Below are 24063 nucleotides of genomic sequence, written 5' to 3' on the forward strand. Positions count from 1 at the left end.
CCAGGGAGGTTGTAGAACAGGGGTCTCAAACTCAAATGACCATGAGGGCCACATGAGGACTAGTACATTGGCCCGAGTGCTGCACCACTGACCCCCCCCACCCCACTGCCCTGGCCCTGCCCCCACTCCACCGCTTCCGTGAGGCCCCACCCCTGCCCTGCCTCTTCCCACCCATTCCTTGACAGGCTATATTTTGAATTTTTATTTTTGGCACTATAGTTCTGATGTCTTGTCCCACCTTCTCTGCCTCCAGAACAAATGTGTGCCAGGATAAGTGTTCTGGCTTAAGTAGCATGCATCTAAAACCATTTCCAAATCTACAGCTGTTTATATGGATGTTTGCTTTTTAACTGATCAAATACTTCAGTTGCTGAAGCCCAACTTACTGTTTCATTCAGTGCCATTGGTGGCAGGGGGAATGACTAGACTCAAGGTTTTTTTACCTTGAGTTAGTTTATTATGATGGACTTGAACTAGGTAACATGCTTAAACATGCTAGTCAGGACACTTGGCAAACATTTGTTCCACAGCATGCATGTTTGTGGTTTATTCTAGGTTATCCCCCGAAATATCAGTATTTTGAATAGGGTGAAGCATTTTGTGTCTTAGGATAAGTGTCCAGGCTAGCATTTAGAAACAGGTTTGCTGATTAATTGGTAGTCAATGAATTAATGTTAAACTCTAGTCTAGACTAATCCTCAAAAATGCCAAAGAAAATCCAAACAGTACATGTTAAACAAGAGGTTTATACAACCAGTTGCTCAGTCAACCTGGAGTCTTCTGAAAAGACCTGTAACAGCGTGGAACAAGGTACTGAATTTTCAGGGTCATACATTCTCAGAAGAAGGTGTTGAGTGCAATATATAACCAGTTTTCTTGGATATTCAATGTAAACTTAATTTATACTAATTTATTTTGTAATCAGTCTTATAAAGGTAGTTTGAGTTTATTTCATCACTGCTTTTTGTGGCTCCACTTTGCAGTAGCTGAGCGGTTATGGTTTCTGTGCTGTTTGCTGTTATGGTTTCTGTGATTTGGCTTAGTTCCATAACCCCACTTAGACACCAGGAGCAGACTATATGGCCAGGGAAACCATGGTGTTGGAAGAGGCTCAGTAAAACTTAAAAACACTTTTGATTGTGTACTCAGGACGAGGCTCAGAACAGAAAGCAAATGATTATAAAATATTTTTTTCATTAGATTAAAAACCCCTTTCTGCTGAATTTCCCTCATTTGTAATTGTATTTGTGTGTGTGTGTGTGTGTGTGTATTTTTATATATATAAAATACACACATTCTTATATTTGTGCTTATAGGATTCAGCTGCACCAGCTTGTAGGTTATTTGGCTTGTCTTATGCAAAAAATCAGACATTATGATCAGAGTCGTCCCCTCTGGTCTTAAAAATCTATAAATTTCATCATCTTATTCTTGAGCGTTTGAGGAAGCAACTCTGAGTCCTAGATTTCTTCTTCTCTGTCTTCATAAGAGAAATTTGAATATGTAGAACTCATAACTTTGAGGCTCCATTTTGGGCTCTGAAAGGTTTGTAGCATTTCATACTCTTATGTAAAGTTCCTTATATGAAAGAAGGTCTTGCCTCTCAACAGGCGCATTTCCCTCCTGATCCCTTTTACAGTAGAGCAGCCGAGCATAGGGTGCAGCACAGTCTCAGTGCAAGTTTTTCCTATTCTGCCCTGCTAACATAAAGGGTTGAGATTGGTTACATGTTCCTGAAGGGAGGCTCAGTTTTTAAAGGCTTCTTTAGGGAGCAGGCAAAAAGGGATATTAAGGATGTGGGTTAAAGAGTTTTGGAAAACCTTTTGGTTAAGGAGCACATGGGGAGATATGGTAAGAAGAGACCACCATTCCATGACCAGCTTGTCTCTACAGCATCTCTTCCTCTTCTATAACCAGGATTCTCTTCCCCTTCTCTAGTCAAACAGTGTATGACAGCAAATCAGAGACTGGAGGTGTATGCTGTTTCATGTATTGTTTATGTATGTTTTTGCTGTTTGAATAGGAAACTGCTACATCAAAATGTTGTTTAACCTTTTTCTATATCATTGAACAACAGACACATCTGGAGGCTGTGATTACACTTATCTTCTCACCCCAGACAAAACTACCTAACCTCCCTTGCCCTTATCAATATCATTGCAACTCAAAATGTACTAATATTAAAGTACAGTTCTATACGTGACTTTATAGCAAAATCTTTCTCTAACAATATCTTGGCTTTCCTAGATGAGAGACAACAGTTTTTTCATATATTAAATGCTCTTGAAATACAGACATATATTAAATCTCTATCCAAATATAAATGGAGGTACATGGTACGTCAAAAGCATTTTTCCCATCTCCATTCCCCATATAGTGTAATTATATTGGTGTCATCCACACTGTGATATTCAAAGGTCTGTTACTCTGAGCACATACATGAATGATATAATGTATAGCTTATATTTAGAGTGGGAAGTAGCTACTATTTCATTAAAATAAAGAAAATTAGTTGAACCCCATGAGCCTCTAAGATGACAGTCGCAGTTTATAATACAGTTTGATGTGTTACAATTTGAAGCTTACAATGCTTACCAGGATTTACATTAGCCGTGTCCCTCCCTTGAGTCACTACATACAATCCCACAATAATACATACACATTTGCATTTTTTAATACCATGAACTCCTAAGGTACTGAAAGATTTAACTTAATAAGGTTTAGTCAAGCAATTGCCATATTGTCACAGGCAGGTACTGTTGTCCTTTCAGTTTTAAATGCTGAACCACAAGCCCTTAAGCGTTATCTAACATTGACGGTAATTGGCCTCAATGAGCCTTTCTGAAAACATCTCATATCATGCGACCTCGTGTTTTGGGTTTAAATCCTTTCAGGGGAGGGATGAGGTAGGGCCCATATATTCCCCCTCTCCACCTTGAAGTTGTGTGATGTCAGATCGCTACCCAATATCTCAATTAGGATATAACACACTCTTCCTCTGCCATTAAATACAGCCCCATTGCAAGCAGACACCTTTGTCACACCATCATAGCAATAGAATACACATGCACCATGAATTCCATGGGTCTCTAGCCCAAGTATGCATGTGCCTTTGTAGGCCAGGCCATGAAACATTGGATTAGTGGGTGTGTATCAGTAACAAGAACTACCCTTTCACCCCTTAGGAGAAAGGGTAGCTGTTCTTCCCTTATTCACATAAGGTGGGCCATATTGGGTGGCAACAGAGCAGGCAGATTACAAAGCAAGTATCACTTTATGGCTCTCTAAAATGAATTAAATATCGCTATAAATTGGGTTTATGGGCAAATTATTTATTCAGAATGCACCAGAACGATTGATCTCCCAGAGTAGCTATGTCTTCTACCTGAAAAAAGGGAGACACCGAATACCGTGTGCAGGAAAAGACACCTTTGTTATCCTAGTTTGTAAATGGATGAAGGTGGTGGATGGTAGGCAGTTATTTACTGTACCTGGTACCCAATTAACCATGTCTTATTTCTGTTACTTTAGCCCAAACCTTAAATAAGCGAACACTGGTATTTTGAAGGATCACTACACGTTTAACACAACAACTCTTCTTTCTCATGATTTCGTTCTTTTTGGTTTCATGCTTTGGGCCTATTTTTCAAGTGCCCCTCAATTTCATTGTCAGTAGTAGAAGTTCTTTAATGTGGAATATGGTAAACTTCTGATATTCAGTGTTTGTACCAAAACTGCACCAACAAACATTTAGGCTATTGTTTATATTCTCAAGAGTAGGTACACTCAAAGATAAGACAGATGTTCCATCCTGGTTATTTTGCCTATGTACACTTTTGAAGTGTATTTCTCAGCAGCAGATGAATTAGGTACTGGATTTTCTTTACCTACCTATGGTAAGATATATTTAAATGAGTGGTAAGTTCTGAACTACCTTTTTGTGGTTATGAAGTAAACTGGCTATCATGATCCACAGTTCAGTGTTTAATTATATTACAAATATAGGTTTGATATTTTATGCTGAAGTCTGGCAGAAGAATGTCTATATTCAGTTCATACTTCTGCAAATATATTCACATTTGGGATTTTTTAGCTTTTCTGAATTGTGGTGGAACTCCCTCCTAAATAGTCAAAATAAGCGTTTGCATCTGATTTCTCCTGTTCTCATGTTACTATTATTTTTTGGGAATTATACTTTCATTGCTTTGAGAATATGAATGTCAAAGAAAGATTAAGAATGCAAAGGAAAGTTTGGGGTGTGAAATTGAAAATCTTTGTTGAATATCCAACAAACTTCTGAAATGTAAATAGTACTGAAAAATAATAAATGTTTACTATGTTAAATATTTGACTGGCTAGTGGATAAGTGCTTATCCTTAAAATGAATCTTTTGATGCCATTAAATGCAATACATTGTGAAATATTCGTACTTTGATTTGGTATTCAGTTGTAGATGGAAAAAGCTATACTCTTTGAAAGAATGAAAAGTAAACAGGACTTAAAAGCTCAGTACATCAAAGGAATTTCTTAAATATTTAATCTTTAATTGAATTGTTTCTTTTCTTCAATTGCTGTGAAAATCAAACTTATTCTACAAATGCTGCGATTAGCAGTATTGTAAACCTTTTTATTTATTAGGGGTATGTTTCTCCATACTCCTGACGTTAACACACACTAGAGGTGTCAAACATGAATTTTCCACTCTGTCAGCTTCAGACATTCACCAGCATAGGTATTACATGAAGTCTATGATCTAGACGTTTGAGGTGTGTATTAAAGATCCCCACAACTATACTCAGGGATCAAAGGGATATATCATCAGCATCTAATATATATAATGGTAGGTAAAACTATCAAATGTAATTTGTGGGTGGTATTAGAACTTGAATATTTTTCTGCTGATATATTTAACATTGGAGTTCTTCCTTTATATTAAAGGGTCTGATTGATATTTTAGGTTCCTTTATCATGGCAAAATTGCAGTGGAGTATTGTTTTTGTAAATATGTGAAATTCCGTCAGAGGACAGTCTGGTTTTTGTATAGCTCTGAACAAATTTCTCGTCTAATTTTTATAACTTTCTAGAGTTAAGGTCCTTCTTCACATCATAGCAGATCAAATGTGGGTTACCATTTTCTAAACCAGACATTACATAACCAAGGATTTGCTGCCAGTCTACTGGAGATAGTCTGGAAATGCAGGGAACTATTTAATAATACATTGTAAGATAATTTTTATCACTTATCCTGAAGAGACAAGTGATTTTAAAGCTATATGTACAGGAATAACTGTGTGCAGGCTGAAGTGTAGCTACCCTTGTGTTGGAACATGACAGCTGTATAATGTTTCAGAGTTGCTAAACAATTATATGCTATCCAACTGACACTGCAGCGGAAATTTAAATAGGAAAAATGTAATAATCCATATTAGAATTTGGCCAGCACATAAGACAATGCCATAATTTTGCCTAAAGGAGAGGGTGGGAACTATAACAAGTGATCAGGATGTTGGTTTTAATCTTTATCTGAAAAAGGCAGCCCAAGCAACAAAGTGTCTAATGTATTGCTAGGGCATTTGGTCTATACTACCTGATAGTGAAGAGTACCATCTACTCAGTCAGTAATACTACTCCCAGAAGCACTTGGATTTGCTTTGGAGAACTCCCATTAGTGTCTCTACTTAGTTTAGGAGATCCGATGAACTTGCAGTTCAAGTTGGTATGGCTATACACATTAATCAGGAGAACCTTGAACACCACTACCTTGTTCAAAAGAGGTTGAAGGTGTGAGGGTTTCCTGCAACAGTGCATTATTACACAGATTATTCGATAGTGGCACTTGTCTTGCCTATATATAAATACTTTTTAGGTTAGATGAATGACTATATATAACTTGACTTCTGTATTCTACGAATATATTGCCAGTTGTAATATAGATCACATTTCAATGTTCATTGTATAATATTTGTATATCTGGAACATACAATACTGGAAGCATTCTGATGAAGCTTGGTGCCAAAACAGATATGATGGTTTACAGTCTGAGTTGTGGGATTTTGGCAGTTTTGATTTAGTAATGTAAAACTGCATAAGTAACAATTTGTCCGCCAAGATTCATTTAGCATATTCAGTTGTCTTTTGAATTTCTGAGACAGGCTAATGTTTGAATATGCTTACAAGAAAGCAATGCCTGAATAGCAAAGAAAATGTAGATGTGTTAAATGATGAACTGTTCATTTCAGAATTGGTCCAGTTCATTTTGTGGTATGTGTCCTTAGCATAAGGTCAACATCATTATTCTACAAAATATCTTATTGGGGGGTGTGTGTGTGTGTCTGTCTGTCCATCTATCCATACACATACACACACACACACACCATGCACAGGTTGGCTAACTTTTATAATAGAAATAGTCAACACAAACACTAGAGCATTGGGATTTTACATATAGAACACTTTGACCAACTGGGGCATTTTTAGATTTATATTACTGGTAGAAAGTATTGGAAGGCTTCAACTGAGCAAATTTTAACCAATTAATTACTTTGTGAGTTGAGATATTAATTGTTGTTGCTATATGTTTGGTTGCCATCATTAAATGAAACTGTCTTTCCTAACTGCATAACTGTAATCATAATCACTGGGCCTTTGATTCTGTTAGGGAGGAGTAGTTTGTGATATAGGCCTAGGTCTTGCTAAAAAGTTTAGGGATTTTTTGGGGGGTATCTTTTTAAAAAAGTCATACAGGTCATTGAGTTACATCCTGTCTGGGATGTAATGACGAGGAAAATAATTAGACTATTGTAATTGAGCGTTGAGGCAGAATTTAAGCTAAGTGCCAGCATATTCACACACAATAAATGAGGCATGTGAGGCGATACTCTTACTGCTACAGAGTTTTGAGGAGATCTTTCAGTGACGGTTGTCACAGGAACAGGTTTTTCTTAGGAAGCCTGCGGGTGGGAAAAGCCTCAGTGGAAAGAAATCTGGCTCGTATGCCCTTAATTCCTCTCTCCCCAGTTGTGCTCCCTCTCCCCAACTGTTTCCCCAACACCCCCTTCCACAACCCGCCCACAGCAAGAGAGACCACAGCAGCCACCTCTTCTTCTTCCCCCACTGGCTCTTATTTTCTGCCAGGCAGTTAGCTGGCAATGAACAGGGGCAGAGAGGCGTCTGGTTGCCTGTTTCTCCCCACAGTCCCTAGAAGCACCTGCTTCTGCATGCTCCCAGGGACCTTTATCTCCTGGGTCAATGAGGAAGACCATTATATGGAGGTGTCTGGGTCAGCTGGTTGAGTAGCCTAGTGTGTTGCCTGTCTAGGCAGCTGGAATAGTTGGGTAGTAGAAGTTTGCTAGTTGTGTGGGGCTGCTGGGGAGTGAGGGGGATCCTGTGGTAGCTTATACTGTGAGAAACCGTGGACCAGTATTGGACTCCTCTCCCTTTGCTGCTGCAGTCTCCTCCCTGGTTAAGATCCAGCAGGAAGAGCGGTGAGATGGGAAGCAGGCATCACAGTGGCCCCAGGTGGTGGCCAGACAGCACAACTGGAGGCAAATGCCTCCTGCTTCTCCACAGCTCATTAGCTATGTGATCATTAGGCTTGGCAGAATTTATAATTGGTGGGTCAATGTTTATTTAAGCATTTTAATGATTTTATTCATGTAAATATTTACAGTTGTGTGAAATTATGGGGTTTAAGCATTTTTCTGTTTTTATCAATTTAAATTGTCAGTTGTGGGGAAATTAAGGGGACATCAGCTCATAAATATTTAATGACAGTTGCTGAATTTCCAAAAGTTGAAGCTACCTAAATGGCGCCTCTGTTCCAGGTCCACTAAATGCCAGCGTAACACGTTTTATATACATTAAGGTGGGACTGTAAGTTCTCAAGGAGCATTTTTCTTTTTGTCTATCTGTAAAGTTTGATAATAATCAATAAAAATATTATTCATTGGTTTGTGTGTACAGTGAAATTTACATTTGCTGACATTTATTGATTAAAAATCTAATCCTTATTAGTCTAGTGATATTGCATTTGTGATGCAGGTTTGGATCCAGTTGTAAAGAGCGTAACAAAGTCCTTGTCTTTTTTTCTTAATTATCTCTTTGCCAAGGTTTGTTACAGGAGGTCTGACCAAAGAGTCCAATACATGTTTCCTTCTCTCTGTGTTGCTTAATATACTAGTGCTCGGATTCTGGTCTGAGGCTTGGGGAAATCTGCCTCTCTCTCTCTAGTGCAGTGATGGTGGTAAACATTGTACAGCAAAATTTATTTACAGTGAATATTTTATGAACGAAAACTTGCTCAATCAGTTGCTTGCGAAAGAGCTGAATATAAAAGGGGTATAAACAACAAATTAAATTTGCGTTTATTATTTGCCATAGCACTTGCAAAGAATTTTCCCACTACTGCTTACTTCTAGTCATGACTCTTCGAAGGCTGACAAAATATATTACTTTTACTTAATACATTTTTAGAATGCAGCCCCTCTGGACAGTCTGAAAGTACTCTAAAAGCAAGAACCTTGGTTCAGAAATGGTCCTGTTTTATCTAATTGCCTGAATTTTTTTGTATGGGGAGAATACTTGGCCCCTCCCCCCCATGCATTAAACTGTGCTTTTGAAAGGGTTGCTTACTGGAACTGTTGCTTGATCTGTCTTAAAAAATTAATATCTCAGTATTAAAAACTTAAAATACAGAGATTTTGATATTTCCAGAATTTTGCTACTTACTTTTGCATGAATGAAGGGACAAAATCACCCCCCAAACCCAAACAATATAGACACTATTTTCAGAATTTGATATGCTGCAAATAACAGCAATACATTTAAAAAATTGAAATGTTGAATTTTGTAGCTTGACATTGTCTCCTTACTTTCTTTTGAGGAACAATTGTAAATTCAATGTTCCCCTTGCAACCAAGAGGATGAAGTTGCCAGTCCTCTGAGGCATCTTATGCAAGTTCTCTTAGTTTAGCCACTACTGCATGTAATTCTTAGCACCACTATCAGTTATCTTGTAAAAACTGAAAAGGTTTCTCGATACTCTCTAGTCTTCATTATCTCCAGGAGGAGGAACTCCAGATCCTCTTCTCATAAACTCAAGTTTCAGTTATTGTCTTTGTCTAAGGGCTAGCTAGGTATAAACTTGACTTATAATTAATTTAGATACCAGGGCTGCCAAGTATCATGCATCTCATGTGACATCTTATGCCTGCCAGCCCCCCTTGTCACTCCTGCCCACAGTGTAGTTGGATTCTCATGCATCCATCTGGTTTGCAGACAGGCAGGAAATGTTACTCTGCAATGACTCCTCCTAACTGTTGGGGGCCACGCAGCCTCTCTGCCTCAGCTCTTTCTGCTGTCTTACAGCCACCATTGAGCACAATATGGAGCAGGCAAGAATGAAAAAGGTGAGGCCCAAAGCACTCCCTTAGATGCCCCGACACTCCCATGTTCCCCAGACGTTTACTTCTTGCTGTTTTCCCCATATTTCCTTGATCTGGGGTCCCAAGAGTGTGTATGAAGGGACCCTAGGGAGTGTTGGAATAAGATGCTGCTTCTCTGTACCATGTTCATCACTACTCCTTTTATAGAGGGGAGGGGGGAGAAATCGGGAACACACACTCAGCCATCTGAAGTATCACAGGTGGGTCCATTCTAAGCCTTTAATATAGTTGTACTTTGTTTGGAGTTAAAGATGACCACATATTAACAATCTGCTTCTTGTTCCAGTAATTTAGATTTGTTTATGATCTGAAACAAATTACTGTAAACTCTGCTGAACAAGAAAATGGATGAACTAACCTTGTCAGTTCAGTAATCTGGAATTAAGTATGGATAGCATTGAACTGCAGTTTAAGTGTAGATGTTTAAAATTTAAAATTTGTGAATATAAAGTGAAAGTGGTCTGAGGTGCAAGTACTCCTACTAAAAGACAAGATAATGACTTGACTGAATAATTTCATCATATTAGTGCATAATAATATTCTAGTGATGTCACAGCAAACATGAGGTGAGAAAGGCATCTCAATTTTTTGAATTAGGTCGGAAATTAGAAATGATGGATTCTGATTATTAGTTTACTGGAGATGCACTGATAATTTTCTGTTGCAATTCAGTTGGGGTTGGTCCTGCTTTGAGCAGGGGGCTGGACTAGATGACCTCCTGAGGTCTCTTCCAACCCTAATCTTCTATGCTTCTATGAGTAGGCAGAACTAGATCTGCCATGTGGTGTTGTGCTGGATATCACTGTGCTTGATGGCTAATCTGATGTGAAATAGATTTTAACTAGATCTATTAGATGATCTTCTGAGCAAATGGCTGTGACAGGGCTTTCTGCTTACTGCTCGAAGGTGCCTCCTTCTGGCTGTCTGGGGATTAGCTCTGCCAGGCCAATGTCCCTTCCTGCTGTCGCACTCTGTCTCTCTCTAACTGTGGCCCCTCTCTCGCTCCAGGAGCTACTACTTCCTCTTTGTGACTTGGCCTTCTTGCCAGGTCACTATGCCGTTTCCCCTCTCAGGATACAGCCCTTCAAAGTCTTCCTGTCCAAGCAGTGTCAGGCAGTCCTCAAGCCCACTACCCTGACCTTGTCACTCCAGCAGTGACCTGGGCAGTCTTCTAGTTCCCTGCCCCAAGCGGTACCACTCTGCAGTGGTTCGTAGGGGAACCCACACCCATCATCTACTCTGGGTTCCTGTACAGGGCCCTTTACCAAGCTGTCACAGTCTGCAGCATCCCTAACCTTACTGCTCTCACCACTGGACTACTTCCTACCTTGCTTCCACCCATTCTAGTCAGACCTCTCTCCTAGGGTTTGCTAGGTCTCAGGGATTCCTATCTCTCCTTCCTTCAGGGAGAGTGATTGCCACTCTTCACCCTGTAGCCATTTCTCTGGTGCCAGTCTCTTGATGTTTATGTAAACCCTGCCTGTTCCCTCACAGGTGACTGTGCTTCCAATTAGCAACCTCCTTGTAGCCTAAATCTCTCCCCTGTTTGCTGCTTAATTGGTCAATTGATTGGGCCTGCCTGGCCTAATTCAGCCCTTTCAGGGCTAGTGTGGGAAGCCCATCACAATGGCCCCAAAGAGGAAGGAGTCAAATACATTTTCAGTACATTCCCAGCAATGCTAGGCTTTCCACAGAAACTAGAATGTTTGCTTGTTTGTCAGGATATATGTTCCAACAGGTGTGACAGAAACTTAGTAGTTGCATTATGTAATGTTTTGTATTTCCTGTGCCTGTGCCTGACATTTTCTACGATTATAATCAGTGTGGGGCTTTGCAGACACCCGTGCAGTCTGTGGATCTGACCAGAGTTCTTTGCACTCTCCTGGAGCACCAGTGACTTACCATTGCTCTATGCAGTGTTGTTATAGCCATATAGGTTCCAGGATATTAGTGAGACCAGATGGGAGAGGTAATATCTTTTATGGGACCAACTTCTGTTCGTGAGAGAGATAAGCTTTATAGAAAATATTGGAGAGCTCTGTGTAGCTCGAAAGCTTCTCTCTCTCTCACCAACAGAAGTTGGACCCAGAAAAGATATTACTTCCCGCACCAGGTCTCTCTAAGGCCTTGTCTACACTATGAAATTAGGTCGAATTTCTAGAATTTGGTATTGTAGAAAGCGTTTTTATTCAGTCGATATTGTGTGGCTAAGGTTACCATAAACGATATCACTCTCCTGAGGATAACCCAGAGAGATAAAGAATGGATGTTGCTTGAATGCCAGCAAACACCGGGACCATACGCTGCCAGGCTTTGTCATGCAATGATACCAGACTACTTGCTACTAGCATGGCGTGGTAAAGTGTCCTACCATGGAGGATGGAATAAGGCTGCTCTCCCCAGAAACCTTCTGCAAAGGCTTTTAGAGTACCTCCAGGAGAGCTTCATTGAGATGGCCTGGAGGATTTCTGCTCCATCCCCAGAAAAGTTAACAGACTTCTCCAGTAGCAGTACTGGCCACGAATGCGTCCCAAGTCCTCAGGACTACTTAATCATTAAAAACCACTTGCTTTTATAATGTGTATTATATTTAAAAAGGTACACTCACCAGAGGTCCCTTCTCTGGTTTCGTTCAGTTGGGAGGGTATTTCAGTCAGAGTGATAAAAAGATCCTGGCTGTCAGGGAGAACGGTGTGCTGTGTGCTCTCCCCAAGCTCGTCGTCCTCCTCCTCTTCCTCTTCCCCACCTGCAAAATCCTCAGGCATGGCGGAGAGTATCCCATCATAGGAGTCCACGGACAGGGGTGGGGTAGTGGTGGTGGCCCCCCCCAGAATTGCATGCAGCTCAGCGTAGAAGGGGCATGTCTGGGGTTCTGTCCCGGAGCGTCCATTTGATTCTTTGGTTTTCTGGTACGCTTATCTGAGCTCCTTAAGTTTCACGTGGCGCTGCGTTATGTCCCTGCTGTAGCCTCTGTCCCTCATGGCCTTGGAGATTTTTTGAAATGTTTTGGCATTTCGTCTTTTGGAACGTAGTTCTGATAGCACGGATTCCTCTCCCCATACAGCGATCAGATCCAGTACCTCCCGTTCGGTCCATGCTGGAGCTCTTTTTCAATTCTGGGACTGCATGGTCACCTGTGCTGATGAGCTTGCCTGGCCAAACAGGAAGTGAGATTCAAAAGTTCCCAGGGCTTTTCCTGTGCACCTGGCCAGTGCATCCGAGTTCAGAGTGCTGTCCAGAGCAGTCACAATGATGCACTGTGGGGTAGCTCCTGGAGGCCAATATCTTCGAATTGCGTCCACACTAACCCTAATTCGAAACGGCAATGTCGATTTCAGCGCTAATCCCCTCGTTGGGGGGGAGTACAGAAATCGGTTTTAAGAACCCTTTATGTCGAAAAAATGGCTTTGTTGTGTGGATGGGTGCAGGGTTAATTTGGATTTAACGTTGCTAAATCCGACATAAACTCGTAGTGTAGACCAGGCCCAAGTGATTTAGCGTAGTCATTCATTGTCATCGGGCCAGGGAAAGCATGAGAATGACTCCATAGTCTGGTACTTAAGGCATTTTCCTGCAATATGGGAGACCCAGGTTCAAGTAGTTGCTCCAATGACTAATTAATTATTAATACAATTTGTAACCGATTCAGCAGGTGATTGAGGAAGAGCCATACCAGAATATCCTGTAATGGCTAGGGTACTCTCCTGCAGTGTGGGGAGTGAAGTTCAAATCTCTTCCCCACATCAGGCAGTGGGGGGAATTCTGGATCTCCCATATCCCAGAAGAGAGCCTTAACCTAGAAAGGGTTATAGTAAAATTGTGATCCATAAACAAATTGAGCTTAATCTCACTTTTTTATCTTGGTGTAACATTCTGTTATGATTAAATAAATTTCCTATAATGTTGGGAAGAGAGATTTTCAGATATTCTCAATTAAGAAAGTTATTTGTGGAGATTTTAAAAATGTTTCACTGTTTGTTTCTAGCAATATGCTATAACGACAGAATGAGACATCAGATCCGATGATACTAACATTGTCCAAAGGACCAGGCTCATTAAAGTCCTTGGAGTTCCTTAGTGCTTTGAGCTTCGTTTTGATGGCTGCCTCCTCTGTGCTTGATTAATTCATAACTGATGATGGCAAAGTCTGCTTGCTTTCTAAATACATTATCCCTATGGCTTGTTGTAAAGTGCTAAAGAATCTATTTTACAATTTGCTCCACCGGTTTTTGTACCAAGATGATAAATATAAACATAATTCTTCATTTTACTGGTTGATTTTTGTAAGTAACCATTGATTTAAGGAATTTAAGGTATTTTGCATCTATAAATTAGGTAAAGACTTATACTTAAAGTAGGTGATCATACAAATGATTGTGAAGTTTACATGGTCAAATTCAGCCATCCACATGCCTGTCATATGGCTCATGTGGACTTTGATAAAAAAACTTTTTCTTAATCCCAATACATAATCTGGAAGTCTTGCATGGAAAATTATTTTAACTTTATAGCTCTTGTAACCGAGTACTCTTGACTTTTTTCTGAAAAGAGAGGGAAAAAACTATAATAAAAGAACTCTATTTTAAGTAATTCTATAGTTCAATCATTTCTGTTTATAATTCCACCACCACATAAACACTGTTAAACCAAACAAAGGAAACCTTCTGCTTTAATGAGCAAAGATATAGTGGGGTTTACGCAAAGCAGTATAATAACTGTAAAATAAACAATTGTTTTATTAATAATTGATTTATTGCAGATACCTAACAACTCTTCCTTACCTCTGCCCCTCCCCCTTAGGTAAAATGAGGTAAGACCCGGTAGAGATTTTTTTTTTCTAGAAATAAGTCTTTAAACATACACAACTGTCAGATATTTATCTGGAACTCTCATTGAGTTAAATAGCAGTCAAGTGTAGTGTTTTGGGGATTTTTTTAGCCCTCTCATGGAAACGTGATGAAAGGTTGCCAACGCACAAATTTCCCCTTATTCAAAATGGCCACCATCTCCCATTATTGTCAATGTGGCTGAAACCAGGAAGATGGCTGCCATTTTCCTACATTCTATCTGCATGTAGAAGTGAGGCTGCCATTATTAAAAATTGGCTGCCAACTCCCACTATCTTCAGTGATATTGTAGCCATGTCCACAGGCATAATGTCTGCCACTCCATAGTCTGGGGGCTAGGCAGGATACAGGAACTGTGAGGAGCAGGAGACACTGTAAAAGGTGGATGCGGAGAAAGAGGGGTGGCAGGAGGCAGACTTAAGGGCTACAGGGGAATGAGGTGCAGGGGAAATGAAGGTGGGGAAGAGAGTGGCGGGGATGAGGGTCCAGAGTACTGAGAAGCAGGGCATGAATGGGGTTGGGAAGGGGGGTTCAGAGCAACAGAAGGCAGGGGTGGAGTAAGTGGGGGAGTGCTCCCCAGTTCCAGGCAGAGAAATTGCTGGGAGGGAGTCAGGGAAGTACATATGCTTGCAGAAGGCTAAAACAATCCCGTATTGTTTTTACTGTGACATTTTGCATATATCAATCATTCATATAAGCTATTAAGTTTTTTAATATGTATATCTGTAACTCATCACCCCTCAAAACTAATGTAAGGGAGGGGTGTGTGTCTGTGTGTGAATCATGATTAAGGTTACGATTTAGTCACGGGTATTTTTAGTAAAAGTCATGGACCGGTCACGGTCAGTAAAGAAAAATTCACGGCCCGTGACCTGTCCATGACCTCTTACTAAAGGTACTGGTGACTAAAATTTGGGGCCACGGGTGCTCGGGGGGGGGGTGTCCAGGGGCACCGGAGGTGCTGGGGGAGGTGGCCCGGGACTCCTGCTGATGCTGGAGGTGTGGGTTGGTGGGGCTGGCAGGGGCTCCTTACCCGGCCCCGTATCTCTGCAGCTCCTAGGCTGCAGAAGGGCACAAGAGCCAGCTGCTGCAGTTCCCATTGGCTGGGAACTGCAGCACACAGTGCGGAGCCCCCTGTGACCCCTCTGCTGTCTAGGAGCTGCAGGGCCATGCCAGTGGGAGCCCCACACCCTGAGGTAAGCACCTCCCGCACCCCACAACCCTGTGCCTCTAGCCCTGAGCCCCTTCCCACACATCCAAACTACTGCTGCTGGCCCAAGGGCTGCTGGAGCCAGGCAGCCCCTGAGCCAGCACCAGCTGCTGCAGAAGTCTCGGAAAGTCATGGAATTCGTGACCTCCGTGACAGACTCACCCTTAATCATGATACATTAATTAGATCGGTGGCTTTCAAACTATTTACCATTCAGTCCTTTTATCAACGGAAATTAACTAGGAGGGGCAGAGATGTTAAGACAGTAATGGGGAACTGTCATTCATTTCCTATCTCAGGGTTGAGGATATGGTAAGTAGAGTCTCCATCTGAGCAGTTAGGGAGAGGAGTGCATTTTTGTGCGTGTTAAAAGTTAACTTTTTCAACCTGAAATTATCCCACACACATTGAGAAACATCAGTTTAAAAAATATGATTTGCTTTTTTTTTAAATCTCATGGTTTTTGTGGGTTGACTCTTGACTTTTGATCTCTTGAGATTAGCAATACTGAGTACTGTTTGCAGATTTCTAGAAGGGTTTTTTAATCAATGGTGCAATATGTGTAACGGGAGGCTGAGCTTTATAACAAGCCTTTATAAAATTTGTCTCGATACTGAATTTATGTAATAATTACCTATTTATTTGGATTCTTAGAACGCATCTATAAATATGCCTGAAGTGCAATAAAATAATTTTACAAACATTTGTTACTGTTCATTCTGAGTTAAATTCACATGCGTAGATGGCCAGGACCTGGTCCTAATCAAAGTATAGTCCTCCTTAAGCATTTTACATGGGTATTTGTGTTGGCCCTCTGCACAGAGCTGAGTTTCACCTTTTATTTCCACATAGAAATGCATCTAATTTTTAGGAGGTTTCATACTTAGTAAGATATTTACTCATATCTATGGATAATATTAATTCACTTGCAGTTGCTAGCAATTACTTGTTCACGGTCCTTAAAGGAAATGTAAAATTACCCCTTAAATCAAAGTATTCTATAGAATTTATACTCGATCTGCATTGTTATGATTTACAGATTATCTGCATTTAAAAGCATTATCTGCATTTAAAATGTATGATTGGATTCAGCAGGGCCCAATTCAAATGTGCACATCACCCTCACCTCTACCAGAGACAGCTGGTTAGGGCCTGACTCTTTTTTTAAAGGTGGTGGGCATTCCCAGCTGTGGAAGCGTGGATACTTGGCACCTATGAATAATGAAGCCCTTTGGGTATAAATCAAATGAGTAACCTAATAAATGAGATTGTGTGATTAGAATATTGAAAATCAGAATGCAAATCATTTTGTTTTTCCCTTTAATGAACTATGCCTTCTTACAATGTTAAAATAGCTATGTGCATTGAATAGTAAACTGAGAACAGAGGGAATCTTGCTATTGCAGATGTACAGTAATGTACACAAGTAGATGTGAGCAAACCATTTTACTCTTGGAGGTTTTTCAAACTGTGGTGTATTAGTACTTAATACAGATTTGGATGATAATAGCTTGTCCATTTCTGTTATCTTAATCGCTGAAGTGACTGAACAGCTGTGTTCTTGTGCAATTTCAGCAACAGTGTTAATTGCGTTATCAAGGTCAAAAAATGGAGTAGTGTTTTTACTGAAGCACCATATCTGTTGCAAATGTTGCTTCTTAGAGTTCAAAGCATTTGTGTGAATGAAATTTGGTTTTAGCCTGAGCAGATAGGCTTACAGCTGATTCTGAGCATTCATTACTAGCAAGTATACAGTTTGATTGTGCAATCTGTCTATGACTCTTCTGATACACTAATTTTTCCTGAATGAACATTTAACAACAACAACAAAAGAAATTATTGCACATCAAGTTATGTTTCCAGTCTGGTCAGTGGAGATTATTGCTGAAGCTGTAGTTGTAAATCTAAATGCAGTTATTTATTCTGTAATTTTGTTAGTTACATTACTTGGAGTAATAATCTAATCTTGAATTTCTTCAAGTGCTGATCCCAATGTGTATTCCACGTGTGGATACACATGCATGCCATGCGCTGAAGTCTGGAGATTCTTTACAAGCAGTGTCCATTGGTCCATGTTTGCGCAGTTGCTCTCTTCATGCTCTACACTGAGCCGACAGCATGGACTGATGTCTCTCTATTTCCTTCCTACTGCCGCATGCCCCGAGTTGGAATCCTCTGCATCCAGATTTCTTCAGCTTCTTTCTTGTTAAGCCTGTAAACAGATATAGTAAATCGCTTTTTTATTAGCGTAGTTAGTTTTCTAGTATGGTTAGTATAGCTTGTTCTTCTCAGTCCTGGGGTTCAAGATTTACATCTCTTGCCCTCATTCTTTCTTGATGAATGATGACCACAGCACTGCCTCTACTCTGGTTGAGATACAGATCTCTGTATTGTGCAGCATCTGTTACTCATTACCCATGCAAACATGTGGTGCTCATGACCTTCAGTTCAGGAAAAACTCCTTATGGAGAAGTCTGTGAGGCCTCACTCTGATCTGGTCCATGAAGATCCCCCTGTACATTGGCCCCAGCCGACAAGTAGCACCCTTCTGGGCATGAGCTTGGAAGTGGTGCCTAGAGCTGCGTAGGCCAAAGACTCCTCATCCAAGGCTTTACATGAGTGCAAGGGATACTCTCTTGGTTATAAGGACCATAAATAATGTAGAACATTACCAAGTATGTACTACTTACAATAAACTGTAGGTTACCAACACATTAATCTTTGTGAGCTTATACATGCTACTTGTCCTTACTCTGTGCAGTCAATACCAAATGCATTGTTGTTAACAAAAATAAGTGATTACTCAACAATATACTGTGTTATTTCAGAGAAGAAACAACTTTTCCTCTCCTGGGCAGCAAGTCCAGCTCTACTCTTGCTGTCTTGTTCTTTGCTTCCTTTCAGCTTGAAGTGCTCCTTAGATTTTATTTGCCTATGGCTGTACCTCTTTTCGCTGAGTTTATCCACGGGTTTATCTTCACCTTGTGGGCCCTCATTTGTCCATTAGGCACCTTTTGAACTGTATTCCTTCAATAGATGTTTAAACAGTCATTCTCTTTGTTCATAGAATCATAGAATATCAGGGTTGGAAGGGACCTCAGGAGGTCATCTAGTCCAACCCCCTGCTCAAAGCAGGACTAATCCCCAGTTTTTGCCCCCGATCCCTAAATGGCCCCCTCAAGGATTGAACTCTCAATCCTGGGTTTAGCAGGCCAATGCTCAAACCACTGAGCTATCCCACCCCCACTAAAGTTCATATACTTTTAGGTTCTTTGTGGGTGGGCTTCTCATTTACTGTTTTCAGGATCTGTTTTCATTGAACAAGCTTTTTGAACAATTCCCTTTTTCACCACTTATATTTCCTGTCAGTTTTCCCTCTTGACTCTCTCTCCAGTACGTCTGTAGATTTTATTTCCCTCTGCTTCCCTTTTCTACTATGCTGCTGACATACCCAGGTTTTTTATTTCTGCCTCTCCTGAACTGAAACCGTTCCTATTTTCCTTCTTCCCTCCTTCCCAGTTCCATATATTTATTCTCCTGTTCTTTTATCACCTCACCTCCTACCCCAGCTCCGCTTCATCCACTAGCTCAGCATCTAAAAGAGTTGAGACATGCTATTTCATCCTGACCAAAGGATCTGAGTTCCTTTTCAACCATCCAGCAGACAACTTGCCACTGTTGCAAGCAGCCATAGAGAGAGCAAGGTCACAATATCCTAAGACAGTGGTCTCCAACCATTTTATGCACAAGATCACTCTTTGAATTTAAAATCAGCCCAGGATCTACCCCGCCCCTTCCCCAAGGCCCCGTCCCACTTACTCTATTTCCCCCTATCTCCATCGCTCACTCTCCCCCACCCTCACTCATTTTCACTGGGCTGGGGCAGGGGGTTGGGGTGTGGGAGGGGGTGCAGGCTCTGGGCTGGGGCTGAGAGGTTTGGAGTGTGGGAGGGGGCTCCGGGCTGAGCCTGGGGTAAGGGGTGCAGGAGGGGATGAGGGGTGCAAGCTCTGGGAGGGAGTATGGGTGCAGGAGGGAGCTCCGGGCTGGGGCAGGGGATTGGGGTGCGGGAAGGGGTGAGGGGTGTGGGTTCTGGGAGGGAGTTTGGGTGCGGGCTCAGGGCTGGGGCAGGGGGTTGGAGCGTGGAAGGCGGTGCAGGGTCTGGGAGGGAGTTTGCGTGAAGGAGGGGGCTCTGGGCTGGGCAGGGGTGCAGGAGGGGGTAAGGTGCAGGCTCTGGTCAGGAGGCACTTACCACAGGTGGCTTCCGGTCCGCAGTGCAGTGGGGCTAAGGCAGGCTGCCCTTGCTTCCCAGGGAATTTACAGCAAGACCCTCAAGCGAAAACACTGCAGGCATGGGTATAGACCAAAGCCACCTCCTCCACAAACTTTCTACCACCAGAGTCCACCAGAGCCTCTGTGCAAGCATCAGAGAGTAGAGAGACCTTGATTTTCAGCTCCCTCTACTACCACAACCTCTGTCCATTCCCATCCACCCACTGTGAGGGCTACTTCTAAAGCACCCACTGTTATTGATGCTGACCATTTCTACTCCTCTCCGTCTTCTTTGATGGTTCTCTCTCACTTGTTTTTTTACCACAACTGGGACTCAGTCACAACAGACAATTGGGTTTGAGAAATCATCCACCATGGTTACTCCATCAAATTTCTATCCCTTCCTCCAAACAAATCCACTTCCTGGTTCCTCTTCAGGGACCACTCTTTCATGAGGAGATTCTTCATAAGGAGGTGGATTCTCTTCTTCAATAACAGGCAATAGAATGATTCCCACCTCAGTATCAAGGGAGAGGATTCTAGTCTCCATACTACTTAGTCCTCCAAAAAGACAGAGGGTAGACACCCATTTTGGACTTTTGACAACTGAATATCTTTACTTGAAAGTCAGAATTCAGGATGATTACACTGGCATCAGTAATCCCCTCCCTACAGGAGGGAATGTGGTTCATGGCTCTTGACATGGACATCTATTTTCATGTCGATATTCATCTGTCCCACAAAAAGTTTGTTCAGTTCCTGATAGGTCAGGAATGTTACCAGCGCAGAGTCCTTCCCTTTGGACTAGCAACAGTGTCCAGGTATTCACAAAGGTTTTCTTTGCGGTGGCCACCCAAATGAGACAAGTTGCTTGTTTGAATTTAATAACAATTTGAGATTATCAAATAACAATAATAATCTTTGATTAAATAATTCCATTTAATGAAAGATAAATACAGAAAAAATAGATACATTACCACTCCCTGTAGATAGTGAAGAAAAGGTAGTTTAGTCTTTTCTTCTGCACCTGGTGGTATGCTGACAGGGCTCATTCACAATCTAACTCCAAAAACCTGTCCTTTACTAGGGTGTGAGACAAAAACTCCTCCTCAGAGCGCAAATACTTTCCCAAAATTAATGTTATCACTTGTTCTGTTTTCCTAATTAGTGATGGAATTTCTTTTATGGTTCTCAGTTTACCTGATTGAGTGTGAGGGAATCTCTAACCCAGTCATGTTTACTAACAGCTGTGATAACCAACAGTTTTCAATGTGTTAAAAACATCTTTCAGTAGGTTATTTCCTTCATTACAGAACCCATCAGTAATAAGAATTATTCCTCATCAGTCAGTCGGTTTGGTTTATAACATACTTCTGTAGACATTTTTATTTGAGGGGTCTTTTCCCTGAACACCTGGATTCCCAAAGACCAGGAAATGCTCGGGATAATTAGATACAGGCCAACACGTAATCAGAAAAAAAAGTTCTTGAGTACAAGTCACTTTCAGTTTATGAATTCCTGAGTTCAGGTTACTTTGGGCCTTAGAATTCAGATGCACAATTTGCTTATATTGTAAAAGATTCTGGGGCAACAGTAAATATTAACCCTTTTAATACTCTTTTCCTTGTATATTAAATTCATTTGTATATTGACTAACATACTAACAAATGTCATGGTCACACAGTTTTCTTATATTTGGATGATTGGCTGTTAGTGGGTCACTCCAACCATGTGGTCAGGTCAGCAACTTTTTCCTGCTCCATCTTCTAGTAGCGCTGGGTGAGTGCATGAACAAAGAGAAGTCAGTTTTGATGACCATATAGGCAATAAACTTTATGGAAGTGACTCTGGATTCTATCTCAGCAGGAGATTTCCTCCCCAAGGCAAGATTTCAATTATTGGGCAATCTGATAGCATAAATTACTCACAGACCAAAGATTATGGTCCTAGTATGCCTTTCTCTTCTCGGCCTCATGGCCGTGTGCACTTAATGTGTACCAGATTTCATCTATGCTGCCTGCATGCTTGGCTCCAGTCAGTCTACTCATCAGACAAGGACCACATGAACACCAGCCTGACTGTTCACACGAGAGTAATCACCTCTTAGCTGGTGGTCAAACCTGGCACAAGTGTGAATGGAAGTTCCCTTCAACACTCTCAACCTCCCCCCATGCCACTGTCATCACAGATGCATCCCTTCTGAGTTGAGGTGCTCACCTGAACAACCATACCGTAGAGGGGATTTGAACCCCACAGGAAGCCAGACTTCACATCAACCTGCTAGAACTGAGAGCAGTGCGCCTGGCTTGCGGGGCCCTTTCCCCCACGCATATGTTCACTCCATATCCAAGTAATGTCAGACAACATCACCATGTTTTTTTATATAAACAAGGAGGGTCAAGCAAGATCCCTTCCCCTCTGCCTGGAAGTAGTCAGGCATTGGAATTGGTGCATCAGAAACCACATTGCTATCCAAGCCAAGTATCTTCCAGGTGTTCAGAATTCTTTAGTGGACAACGTAAGCAGGCACCTCTCTGCAGATCTCAAGTGTAAAATATACAGCTTTGTCCTGAGTGAGATATTTGCTCAGTGGGGAAAACTTCAATAGGATCTCTTTCTGTTCCAAATGAATAGGAAGCTTCCCTTGTACTGCTCCAGAGCAGCTATGGGCAACTACTCCCAGGGTTATGCTCTACTGCTGTCAGGTACAGACCAACTGAGAGATCCATTTTAGCCCATTCTCCTGCTACCACAGGTCTTGAGAGTGGCTCTGGCCCTGTCGAGCCAGATCTTTCTCACAGCACCCAACAATTCCCAGAACTTCGGAGACTATCAATCTGTCCTCCATCAGGATTTGTCCCATCCCAGATCTGCTAATTTAAGAAGTTGGTAAAATCAGTCGCACCAATCCAGATCCACTTCACCTCATGGCCTGGTGTCTGGATGGACATCAGACCTACAGCACTCATGTTCTGAAGCTGTCCAAGCCATTCTTACACAAAGTAGGAAAGATTCAACTAGGAACTGCTACTTGAGGACGCTTCCCTACCTGAGAATGGTGCAATGGGTCTTCCTCAAACTCTGCAGATATCCCAGTCATTTTAGACTATCTTCTGTTGTTGAAGAACTCGGGTCTTCCCCTTCGCTCACTGTGGGTACTTCTTGCAGCATTCAGTGGCTTTCTTCTTCCAGTAGGGGGATGTTCTGTTTTTTACTCACCCAGCAATGGTTAGGTTAATGAAGGGCCTAGTCAGGATCTTTCTACCAGTGGTAAAGTCTGTACCTTAATGGGACCTCAAACTCTCCTGTCAGTGCTGAGCAGACCACCATGTGAACCTTTGCCATCGTTCTGTGTCCCACCTTTCCATGATAGTTGCATTCTTAGTTGATATAAGTTCAGTCAGAAGGATGAGCTAGGTGGGGGCACTCCTGACTGACCTACCATATACCACTTTTCACAAGAAGAAGGTCTTCCTTCACCTTCATCCTAAATTCCTCCCTACGGTAACTTCTGAATTTCATGTCAACCAACCTGTCCATGCTTATCATGCTTCCACCGAAGAGAAAAGACTTCATTCCCTGGATGTCAGATGCGCCCTGGCATTCTACCTGCAAAGGACCAAACCAATTAGAAAATCACCAAGGCTGTTTCTCACTATAGCAAAGAGGTTGCGAGGACAAGCAATATCTTAGCAGAGAATTTCTGAATGGATTTCTGGTTGCATCATCATGTGCTACCAATTAGCATGTACCCTTCCTCCGGATGGAGTAAGGGCACACTCCACAAAGGAGCAAGCTGCTTCTACAGCATCTCTGCAGGAGGTACAGATACTGAACATATTCAGAGCAGATACCTGAAGTTCCATTCACAAGTTTACAAAACATTATGTGTTAGTTCAGGCCTGCACTGAGGATGCAGTGGAGTTCTTCAAGCATCTTTACTGCCAGCATCCTTGCACCCCCCCTCTGGTCTCAGCACTGCTTGTCAGTTGCCCACATGTGGAGTATACATAGGGACCAGCACTTGAAAAAGTGGAGGTTACTTACCTGTAACTGGAAGTTTTTTCAAAAAGAAAAGGAGTACTTATGGCACCTTAGAGACTAACAAATTTATTTGAACATAAGCTTTCGTGAGCTACAGCTCACTTCATCGGATACATTCAGTGGAAAAACTGTGGAAGTTTTTTGAGATGTATGATCCCTGTCTGTATTCCACTACTTGCACTCTGTCCTCTTTGCTTTGGATCCTATTGGATTCACTGTAAGGAGAGGCATTGACCCGCACTGCCTCTTA

General features: G+C 41.7%; 1 protein-coding gene across 6 annotated transcripts in view; it reads left to right on the forward strand.

The window, feature by feature from the left end:
- Window positions 1-24063, forward strand: part of ATP11A (ATPase phospholipid transporting 11A) — a 214053-nt gene that overhangs the window by 72512 nt on the left and 117478 nt on the right. The window contains exon 1 of one of the 6 annotated variants that reach the window (XM_043535754.1): window positions 4731-4840. The exons of the other annotated variants lie outside the window; for them this stretch is intronic. Coding sequence (XP_043391689.1) covers window positions 4838-4840 — 3 coding nt within the window. The 5' untranslated portion in view covers window positions 4731-4837. Of the gene's footprint in view, window positions 1-4730; window positions 4841-24063 lie in introns of those variants that run through there. 6 annotated transcript variants of the gene reach the window in all.

The sequence above is a fragment of the Chelonia mydas genome, chromosome 1, assembly GCF_015237465.2.
Source record: "Chelonia mydas isolate rCheMyd1 chromosome 1, rCheMyd1.pri.v2, whole genome shotgun sequence".
NCBI classification, from domain to species: Eukaryota; Metazoa; Chordata; order Testudines; family Cheloniidae; genus Chelonia; species Chelonia mydas.